Below are 12,573 nucleotides of genomic sequence, written 5' to 3' on the forward strand. Positions count from 1 at the left end.
TACATAATTATTATTTAGCAATATTAGAGAAAAACCTATATATAAACTAATAAGTTGCTTATAATAAAAAATATTGTGACAATAAAGCACATAAATTCGTTTTTCCAACAACAATAACATCAATCAAAGTGACCACTGAAAGACCCTAATACAGAGTGAGCATAAAAACTTGCAGAAGCAATAACTAGCACACTTATGTCGTAAATGCTCGGCCACCAGTCTTTCCACACGCTGTAGAAAAAATCAATAATGTGTTTTTTATTGAAGTAACTACGAACACATTATTACGAAGATCGATTAAGTTTTAAAAGCGTTTATCCATTACGCTGATGGCGCTGGCTATGACTTCATTACCCACCACAAGGACTACATTATCACCGCGGTAAAACTTCGCAAGAAAATTGAAAATTATAGGTTTTTATATCATCCACTTACGACACGTAATCATCGCGTATCTACTCATATCTTATTATGAATTCAATGGACTCATTAAAATGTATTTACAAGCGAATATTTTACTACATTTTTTGCTCAAATTATTAATTTTGTTTGGTATTTGTGCCCCGTGATTGCTTTAAGGTAAATATGACGACATCTTAGTAAATTAGTCCGCTCTTACTACTTATGTATTACCTAGGTAATGTACCTATATTTTTTGTTCTTAAAAATGTATCCACAAAGTTATTCGCCATGTTTATGCCTAATGATTTGTTAGTTAAAGTGACTATTAAAATCTACATTATTTTAACATCTATGTGAAAATATTCAGGTCATAAACTGTATATTATAAATTGATTAGGTACCTACACGAAGGTTTTAGACACAGAAACACGCGCTCTCGATTGGTCTCGCCGTGTATGGAGCTGTGTGCAATCATCAATTATGGCCGATTGTAACAGAGATCAAAGCGGCCGAGCGTATGCGCAACACTAGCTGAATTATGATATATAACTTATCTAAAACCTACTAACCATTGGCTGATCGTGCTAAGAATTTCGACTATAATAATCATAAAATGACACATCGATAGCTGAATTACGTTTAATTCTTAATAATAGTAAATACAAGCGAGATATATGAGGTAAAGACTAAGAGACATAGGTGTGAAAGGAAGTTGAATGAATGAATTAATGAAAAATAATGTAAAGTAGATGAGTTTAAATACACAAACAGATATTATACATAACAATTCATAAATCTGGCGGCGTTTTCGCCGGCAGCGATCTCTTTCAGTCAAAAGTAATGATAATAACACACTTTTAATATTAAGAAAAGTTTTTAACATTTTCGATGTGCTGCATTGGCCAATTAAAAAATGATAACTGGAAATTTATAACCAACGAATCACACCAGATCGACTGCACAATCCATTTTAATTGTTCAGACAAAGATCTGCCCTTTTACCAGACATCGAAAACGCATAATTGCCTATCCAGTTACACGACCTTAATTTATTGGTCCTTTTTTATTATTAAATTCACAATGTCTTCTATTCAGTACTTCAAAAAATACTACAAAATAAGAAAAATCGTGAGATACGCTGACCACAATCTTTATGTAATCATTAGACCTGTTGCTTGAAACACGAAATATAATTAGGAATCGAGATGAAATCATAAAAATAAGATGTAGATCGCGGTTTAGTCCTAGTTTGAATAAGTTATTACTTTATATTTACTTAGATAAAATACCATTATCAGCCCATATATGGGTATGTTCCCACTGCAGAAACATGGGCCACCTATGAGGGTTCAAGCCACAATCCAACACGCTGGCCACGTGCAGGTGGGCATATGTCACATGCCGGTTTCCTTCACCGTTTGAGGAGTGGTGATGGATAATGCGCAGTTAAATTGAGAAAATCAGTTTATTTCTAGCACACTCGCCCGATCTCGAACCCTCGAGTTTTCATCGTTCCTAACCACGGAGCCACAATGTATTCAACAACAGCTTCACAATGTATTCTAATAGATTGCTTGTCTTTAACTTTATACTCAAATCGAAATACTTGCCTATATCGCTGGAGTTATTTTGATTTTCATATGAGTAGCCAGTAAGTAGGTTAACGATCACAAATTCACTTAAATAAAGCGCCGGTTAAACAAAGGGTAGGTATACCATAGAATCGTGAGGCACCAAGCTGCTTTAATATATGTTGCACTGCAAAATCGTGCGCCCGAGTACCTACGTTTTGATTTATTAACTGTCAATACCTATATAGATGTAGATAACACAAGTTATAACACTAATAAAAGAAAAATTCAAGCAAATGTACAGTTTCCTAACATGCAATAAGGACCAAAACAGCGTACTTCAATTTAAACACATAATTTGATACAAATTTTGCACCAACATAATTCAGTGCATCTTCGTTTCACGTTCATGTTAGTAATAAATATAACAGTATTCGAAACATAAATTTGACATAAATTTATAACCAAATAGCAAAACGACAGTCTATTAATTATATTTGATCTAAAAATTATATTTGAGGGATTTTGATGAATAATGGCCTATTATTTAAAGTTGTTTAATGTCATTCCATACCTAAATTCTGAAATATACGTTTTTGGAAGGCCTAAGTAAATAATAAAAATAATAAAAAAGCAGTGGTGGCTCAGTGGTGAGAACCTCGGACTTCAAAATCGGTAAGTCGGGGTTCGAGACCGGGCGAGCGTGCAGTAAATAAATTGATTTTTCAATTTATCTGCGCATGTGGATAACATCACCACTGCTTAAACGGTGAAGGAAAACATCGTGAGGAAACCGGCATGTCCAAGAATTAAAAAGTTCGACGACATGTGACATCTGCCAACCCGCACTTGGCCAGCGTGGTGGATTATGGCCTGAACCCTCATAGGAGGCCTATGTCCCAGCAGTGGGAACATATATGGGCTGATGATGATGATGATGATGATGATGAAGTAAATAATTGTTTTCTTTGAATATTTATACTACAATTATTGCATGAAACCTTAGTTTTGCAATAGAAATAGTTACATACAAAGTGATAATTACGTGGCATTTTTGCAAATTACTTGCATTCCAAGACTGACCTATATTTGTACAACCCGTTTTAAAAAGTAATGTTTACCAACATCCTAACCTAGGCTAATGATGAACGACAGGGCGTGCTCAAAGGTAATCAACGGGCCGTTGACCTCTGATAATGGCTGCCCGATGACGATGCATGTGAGCACGTGCCTACTGCCTTACTGAAGGCAGATGCTAAAGTTTCGTGATTAGCCGATGAGAGATAAGATCGCTGTAAAGAGTTTATTCTTAACCTATTAATATGATAATAACTCGGCAGATGGCGTGGTTGGTGAGGTTTTTCCAAGATTCTTTTCATGAGCTTAGTGCGACTTAATTACAAACAAATAGTATCATCATACGGGTGTTGTAACTATATTTTGCTTTTCTACAAGGATTTTTGTAATTTCCCAATTTTCATGGATGTAAGTAATCGAGGTATTCTATATGAATGTAGAATGCTATGTATATGCTTCGCGATGATTCTGTCACTATTATAAAATGTCTGTACAAATTTTAATCTGATCAATCGATTTCCAATTTAAAATGTATAAAAATAGACATATACATAAACATCGTTTCGTTTTATGCATAGAAAACAAATCTGAATTTAATTAAGAAGCACGACTGTCAGTATCAAAATTTAGCTCCATCTCACATTTACTAACATTGAGACGTCAAATGAATGAAGACTGATATTTTATAGCGTGACTTTCAAAAAGAAAGCGATGTTAGGCAAATTGAATAAAGATCGGACAATGTTCACATTGGAGTATTGTGTAGGTACTATGTATAGATAGTTTTAAGTTGATTCAATTATTACATATTGCATTCAATATTAATATTATTTAAGACTCATTTATGTGCTAGAATTCTTTCATTTTATACTATGTATTTGTATATAAGGTTGCAACTTAAATTTTCTTTATAATGAAAATGTTATAAAAAAACATGGCTTTTTCTCATTTATTCACTTCAACATGTTTAGATTTGTTCTGTGCTCATAAGGGAAAAAACATATCAACTTCTGAACCAAGGGTAGCCCAAGGGCTGTTCTACTTCTGTACCACCGCTTGACAGTCTATATTGAAAGACTAATATTGTATAATCAGCATCTGTTTTTCGCGACTCGTATTTGCTTTAATAAGGAATAATACGACTGTATGTGATTTTTATATGTACCCTACCCTTTCAGACAGTAATTGTGCGTCAAGTGTGGGTGTTATTGGTACAATTGACATGTCCGTCTTTATAACGGAAGCCGTCGGATTAACGTAAATACAATAAAGACGCTAAATTTCAAATTAGCAAGTCATAGAGTGTGTTTGTATACTAAATGCTTTAGTGTTATTATGCTGTTACAATAGATATGTATAAAATACCTTTACTAGCTATTAAATATCACTTTTACTTTGTGCCATACGTGATTAAAAAATGTTAAAGTATTAGTTAACATTTTTAAGCGTGTTCACCATTTATTGCGACTAGTATAATTAGATATTAAATTACCTATGTACATATTATTAATAAACAACTTGAATAAACACTTTATACTCATAGATTGTAATCACAGTTTATTTATACCTACCTTATCTATAATCGCGTCTATAAGACCATTTAAATCCGCATTATAATCCTATTTTCATAGAATCGTCTAGAATGCCTACAAAATCCGATATCAAGCGGCGCGAGTGACATGTAAATCGTGATCGGACGGAGGTTCGAATGCGCTACCACAAACTACCGGTGCCACTGAGCTGACTCAGCAATTTATAAACCACCTGCTTAGAACTTTAGGAAACGCAATATCGGTCTTATACCAACGAGGGAAGGTCAAGAATTCCATGACCAAAAGTCTGATAAGAACTTCGATGGTAGTTTAGAAGAGATAACAATGTGACATACTAACTAATTACGATGAGAACGATCTTATTACAAGCAATTGTTTAGCGCCGTTATAAGCTTATTTCTTATGAACAAAGCTTGCCTGAAAAGATAATTAGAGGCCAGTATATCTTGTTCCTCGGATCAATTAAGAACCCACGATTATTTCCCACACCTCCAACGGTTTCCCAAGTATATATTATTGTTAAATACACCAGCAGGTAAAGTAATAAAACATAGCAAAGAATCGGTGTCGACCTTCGTCAAAACTATCTATATAATCATTTCTTTTTTTTAAAGAAACATAATTCCCTGATCCTTCGAATGCTAAAAAAGTTAAGATGATGTTTTTAATCTACCATTTGAGAGATTGACAGGTCGGTTCATTCGGACGCCGGTATCAGGTAAAAACTTTGATTAAAAATATTTCAGCGAAAGCTTGCGAGTTTGAGAGGTACATGGAGGTTAAAAGGCGTTTGTTTTTCATATTATTTTTGATATTATAAGCTTATAATTCGCCTCGTGTGACATGATTATTATAATAATCATAAACGTAAACGTTCTATCGTATATTTTTGTCGAAATAATTACTCTTTCAAACTAAGCAATAATTCAGAATTCACGGTACGTGACGAGAACTTTCATAGTCCTATGGAGTTCTGAAATTGATTAAACAACAAATACCTATCACATTCGTCAACATCTCAACCTCGAGCGAGTATACTGCATGAAAACAGCCATTTCTCAAATTGAACGCATTCGCAGCGGTCGAGGACCCTCGGAAAAAATATCGAAGTAAAACCATCCCCTAAAATTATTTTAGAGAAAAGAAAGGAACTTAATACAGTCCCCACCGCCACCCTTAGACGCACCCCTCGTGTAGTTGTGTGCGTACGTAGATGGTTGTAGTGTGAGTGCCCTCGTCGAAACGGCTGACAGCTGGGTAGAGTCGTGTAGACGAACTGAAGTAGCGTCGGCAAAAAAGTCTTCAACGTATTGATACTTTGAATAAATTTTTGTAGGTAAACAATTTATTTGCCAATTTACATTAAAATTGCCAACTACCTCCAAGTAAGACATTCGAGTAGACATACAAATTTTTATAAGTAGGCGTGTGAAAAGATAGATAATTATTTGCGAAAATAGGATTTAAGTACAAAACATTCACATTTATGGAGATATCAATATTTTATTGGACTGATCTCTGTAGTATTTTATAAATTACAATACTTAATATTTTATAAAAAAGAATCTTATTATAATGTACAATTTTAATAACAAAAATATTGTATTAAAAACAGTTTCAATTTCATTAATGAACTCGACAATTGAAAAGTATACGATATTTTTATATATACCATACTGTTGTTTGCTTCACTTGCACAAACAACAAAAAAAGGCGTCATAAATAAAAGTACTATCATTTTTGCTGCCACTACTCTATTGAACCGTACCGGGCGGTGTCGGGAAATCAACACACACATCAACAGGCACGAACACTGTATGGTTCCCCACTGAAGGGACTGCGACTGACTACCGTCATATCGTACATAATAGCTATGTATAACTCGCGACTTGTAAGAATTTGGGGCATATTTGATACTGTTTATCTGGAAGCTACGTTTTTTAACAGTACAGTACATTTTTAAAGCTTAAAATATGTAATATGGAATGGTCTTAGGCTCTAATCAAGATAAGTAAATTTATTTTAAAATGAATCTGCTACTTAATTTCTAATGGATAATATTATTATTTTAATATACACAATACATAAGCGCTACGCTCAATATTTTTATTTTCTTTTTAATGGTAATCATGTTATTAATCGCATGTTTCTCTAAAGAGTGAAGAAAATAAGTAAATTTACATACTTCATACAAACAACGACAAACAAGAGACATCATAATAAGAGGATCTAGAACCTCGGTTTATATGTTTCTACAACACATATAGGTGTATAAATTAAATATCGGTATGTTATCAGACCTATTTCTCGATACACGTAATATCTTGAAATCGAGTGCATATATCATTAATTTATAACAAGCTTCAACCACTAAGCTTAAAATAACAATTAATCAAATATGTCATATCATGTATGTAAATCTACATATACAATGTAATATTTCGTACATGACATAATAATAAAAACTCAAGCAATAAGCTGAAGAAAGCAAGTGAAAGAGTGAAATCCACTCCCGGCGCCCTCGCGTCCTCACGTCCGCTCCTCTAGAATCGACTTGAACGGATTACATGTACTTACCTCTCCCTCTTGTATGATACACGGCCTCAAATAATAAGCGATTTTTTCAAGATATCTATTATTGTTAATGTTTGTGTAGGGTACTTCCAAATGGGCAAAAACTCTTATGTCTCCTAACATCAACATTTAAATTTAAATCTATACTGATAGTATAAAGCTGAAGAGTCTGTTTGTTTGTTTGACCGAACTAATCTCAGGAACTACTGGTCCGATTTGAAAAATTCTTTCAGTGTTAGATAGCACATTTATTGAGGAATTCTATATATGGACCACGGGCGTAGCCGGAGGGACCGCTAGTTTTATTATATGTGTGATAACGGGAGATACCAATAGATTACAGCGTTTGAATCACATGTTCAAAAATGCATCAAATGGTAATAAATATATATTTAGGTTTAATTTATTAATTAATTATATTGACCCCTTGACAATTTAATATAGCATCGTAATTTAAACTACATTTACATCAAATATATAAATTAGGCATATTAACGAAAACGTTTACATTTTAAACTTAATATTTTCAAAAAGGTGGCCATTTTATTATCGTAAGACAAAAATGTTGAGTTGCAAAATGTAGCGGCATCCAAGAGCGTTATTCTGTTAGGCCGAAAGGATCCGCAAGTCATCAGGAATACCTTCGCAATACTTTCTATATAGCCTTTGGGGATGGCTGGTCACCTGGGACCCACCTGCCAATTGCTAAGATTGAGGGCTCGTTTTACTTACCGCCTTTGTTTCAAGGTTGCTGTCTAGGGATTGATGATGTTCCATTTTTATTAGTGTAATGAATGTGCGACGCCTTTAGCGATACAATAGGGAATAAAAGCTTTCTTTCCTGCTGTTTCAAGGGAGTTTTACATGAATATTCGGTCCTACGAATATTCACTAAATAACTATGTCAGTAGTTACGTCCTTATTTGTTTCAATGTATATGAACATTTAATTAAATAACACATCTCCTGCAAAACAATATCTTCTATAAGAAAACCCAATCGGTACGCCATAAAAATCGTATCCCGCAAGGAATTCAAAAGTTACTTAACTGTAAACGGGTAGCTACCGGTTGTTATAAAAACTGTCTCCAGAGACAGCAAGGATGAGAAACAAGCAAAAAACAAGTAATAAATCCGTCAAAAAGCAACGGTAGCAAATCCTGTTATTTGCATACAACTCCAGTGACAATGCGACTTTTGTTTATTTGCAAAAATTTACAAGAAATCTTAATCCTTTGACGCGCCGAAATAAAAGGGTTTCTGTCGCATGTTATCTGACAATGCGTTAAGTAATTTGTTACTTTAGAAATATCTATTTAAATTTTATATTCAGTAGATACTTTGTTATATCAGTGATGCTGCCTTTAGTTGACATTAATTTTTTTTAACAACAACGGTTCTACTTCACTAAGATAAAAAAATGTATTAGCATTACCTAATAAATATATCTCTACTAATATTATAAAAGAGAAGGTTTGGATTTTAGTTGTAGGTGTTTTTTTATTCAATTAAGCCAAACTACTGAACGAATTTTAATGAAAATTGACAGCATTTGGGCTTATGTGCCGGAATAACTCATAAGAAATAAAAATATAAGCTTTGTTCGTGGTTTAGTTCACAGCGCATAGGTATTCGGTAGTACCAAATAACCTTGAGTATCCCTATTCAAATTACTATTATGTATTTGACACTTCATCTAAATAAGCAGTGGATTTCATGGAAAGTGCAAGAATATTCTGAACTGAACCAAGTAGGCAAAACTTTAAAACGTATCTTAAATGTATACTGTAAAATGTATTCCCAACAGAACTATAATTCAATATTCTCTCCCAACTATTAATAGAAAACGAATCTTACGATCTCATTTATGAAAACACAAAACATGGCTTCGAATCAAATGATAAAAGTGTGTATTACGCGTCAAGGCTTGCGTACTTCCAGATAGGTTGCGTGCCGGCCACACAATGAGCCGACAGAGATTGATGACCGTACATTCAACGAATACATTACGATTTTTGCTTTCATTTCATTCGATACGAATAGCAAGGTTATGATACAGAAGTAATGCTTACACCGTTCGCCGATAAGCCTTCTCGCTTTTAGAAATGTAGACGATAAGTGTAAAAGTTATTTTGTGTTTCTGTTTATTTCGTCTTTGTGTGAATCTATCAAATCTGAATGGTGAATAATACTGTCAAATGATGAGTGTAATCATTTGTTTTTGTATTATGTCACTTTGCAAAATTGTACAACAATGCGATTTCTATTGATTGTCTGGAAGACAGCTCACACTAATCATTTCAGTAGTTTTACATGTTACAGTAGTTGAGAAATAAAGAAAACGAAATGTATTATATTATTCTATATTTTATTGGTTTTGTATTCACAGTCACCTATTTTAATTACAAAACAATTTTTATTAAAATTAATTCAGAGTTTGTACTTAAACTTAAGTCATTGTCTAAGTGTAAGAAAATATCACGGTACACTTTTATAATTTACACAAATTGTTGCATTAATAACAAAATTCAACTTTTCTATTTTTAACTCTATGTGAACATTCATAAGAATTATATTCGCATGCTAATACATCAAATAGTCAATACTGTTATATGTATAGTTGTATTTCATTTAAGTATGGATAATACTGGTTCTGAAGCAAATTTGTTTGTAATTTACAATTTAAATAAAATAAAAACGTCTGTACATTTACCACAACGCACGTAAACGGTGATTTAAAATAAAAATAAAATGTTTACAATAAAATAATGAGTTAGGTACATAGTTCATACTATTAGTGAATACATTTTATCTTTAATGTCTACTTAATACAAAACACATAATAGGAGAATATATACGGAAAGGAAAGATGACAATGACTTGAAGAGAAAAGTACAAAAATCAACACTCATGAGATTCTATGCCTACCCTAAAATAATCACACTTTTGACATTGTAAAGTTTTCCTCTTAACTATTCAAACATTCAATTAATGACTGGTTACACTAGGATTAATTACACAACTTATTACAAATCTTAAATTATAAATAATCACTTTACAAATTATCAACACGCGGGAATGGTAAGAGTTAAAGAAAATTTGTTAATGAAAAATATATAATTTTCTTTACATTACTAAAGATTATAAGGCGGTGAGACCGTAGTCGGATTTGATGATGGGGGGAGGATTGGAGATGCCGGTCCCGCAACCCGTGTTACCGCCCGGAGAGCTGTGGGCTGACAGGTTGGCGACCATCGCAGGGTCCATGCCGGCGTGCATGCTCATCATGTGCAGGTGGTGCGGAGTCATCGAGTGCCCGTGGCTCATCTGGCCTGGATGAGTCATCGGACTAATTACGGGATCATGCGACATGTTCTGTGCCCCGACACAATGCAGATCATTCATTATGTTGTCCGTTACGTTCTCTATACTGTCCGGCCTTCCGTTGTTATTGGATTTCTTCTTGTCGTTATTATTTGTGTTCTTACTCGATCTACTCTTTGGTGTGGATCCTTTTGTCGTTGTCGTCGTGATACCAGCGGGATTAGTTTTTCTTCTTACATTTTTGGTATTCGGCAGTTTATTGTCTTTCTTCCATTTCATCCGTCTGTTTTGAAACCATATTTTGATTTGTCGTTCTGATAAGACTAGAGTGTGCGCTATTTCTATCCTTCTTCTCCGTGTAAGGTATCGGTTGTAGTGAAATTCTTTCTCCAATTCTAATATTTGGTGTCTAGTGTAAGCTGTTCGCTGCCGCTTTGGCTCCATTCCAGGTTGAAAGGTTCCGTTCGCTGTAAATACAAAAATAGGTTAGATAAGAGTAACAATAACGTGTATAAAAATCAATAAATTGTAATAATACCGTTTTCATAAGAACAGGTACACACGCACAACAATCTTTTACAACTGTCTTACAAAATATTTTTATAATAAAATAACAAAACAATTTAAGTATTAAGACTGTTCTTATCAATCAACACAATAATATGCCCTGTTAATGCAAAAAATATGACAAATTTACCTATTACAGTTTAAGCAATTACTTATAAGTAATAAACGTGTAAATCGAATAATAAACATAAAACTTGAAATAGGTTGCGTGCAGGGACCGTACTGAATTATGTATGCGTTAGTAACAACCTCTCAGGGCACTCTGTTAATTAATGTGCATAATAATTACTGTACCATGAGCTTCCTTTTTGCTTTGATTAATTGCGCTTAGCAAATTAGTTGTTTATAACACAATATGGGCGCACGAGGAAAATGTATTGGCAGCGGTTTTCTCATTATGTAATTTATCGATTACAAATAATGGATTTTATACCTTTTTTATAGACAACTAGCTTTTCGCCCGCGGCTTCGCCCGCGAAGTCACAACAAAAGAAATACGGACGAAAAGATTCGCATAGTTCCCGTTCCCGTGGGATTTTTAAGATAAATACTACCCTATGTAAGGAAAGGACCTGAGGAAGGTCTCGGGCGAATTTTCTTTGCACCAAGTATCATTTCGATCGGTTCAGAAGTTAAGGCGAGAGGAAGACACAGACAGACAGGGTTAATTTCGCATTTATAATATTAGAAGGAAATAAGAGATTAACTGTTAAAACATATAGCAAACTTCAACATCGACATGCAATCCAATAAAACTTAAATTATTTTTATTTTTTTTTTTTTTTTTTTTTTTTATGTCATAGCGGGCAACTGAGCTGGTGGTTCGCCTGATGGTAAGCGATCACCACCGCCCATGAACATTCGCAAAGGTAGTGCCTCTACGAATGTGCTGCCCGCTTTTATGGGCTAAGGGAAAAGGAAAGGATTAAAGACTGGAAAGAAGGAATGGACTGGGATGGGTGAGGAAAAGTAAATGGGCCTCCGGCTCCCCCACTCACCGTACGAAACACAGTGGCATGCCACTATTTCACGCCGGTTTTCTGTGGGGGTGTGGTACTTCCCCGGTGCGAGCTGGCCCAATTCGTGCCGAAGCGTGCTCGACTACCACAATAATTTTAAGGAGCGTTACTTTTTATTCAATATTTACTTGTGTAAAAATTCATATACTTCGACATTTTTACTTGCAGTCTACCAATATTTACTAAAAAGGTCATATCACGAATTGCGATAAAGGTTAAATATAATATTCGAAAATCGCTGGTCCAGTCCAGACTTGGAATGTACCCGTCAGACATGTTTTTGTGTTATTGTGTTGTGATCCTTGGTTCGACTCTTCATTGGTGTTATTATAATCTATTAAAATAACCAATAATATAAAAAGCTAATTATTGCTAATTAGTGCTATGTGACTGACTATTATCTTATATATAATAATAATAATAATAATAATAAAACACTTTATTGCACACACAAAAACAAAATAAAAACAATAAATATTCAAAATAA

General features: G+C 34.0%; 1 protein-coding gene across 2 annotated transcripts in view; it reads right to left on the reverse strand.

Annotated features, from left to right (window-relative positions):
- Window positions 1-9,840: 9,840 nt before the first annotated feature.
- The window catches only part of LOC119839474 (homeobox protein Hox-C4), a 13,974-nt gene continuing 11,241 nt past the window's right edge, over window positions 9,841-12,573 (reverse strand). For both annotated transcript variants that reach the window (XM_038365745.1, XM_038365744.1), the window contains exon 3: window positions 9,841-10,967. In XM_038365745.1, the coding sequence (XP_038221673.1) occupies window positions 10,318-10,967 (650 nt within the window). In that variant the 3' untranslated portion in view covers window positions 9,841-10,317. The remainder of the gene's footprint in view (window positions 10,968-12,573) is intronic.

Source organism: Zerene cesonia, chromosome 3 (genome assembly GCF_012273895.1).
Source record: "Zerene cesonia ecotype Mississippi chromosome 3, Zerene_cesonia_1.1, whole genome shotgun sequence".
NCBI classification, from domain to species: domain Eukaryota; kingdom Metazoa; phylum Arthropoda; class Insecta; order Lepidoptera; family Pieridae; genus Zerene; species Zerene cesonia.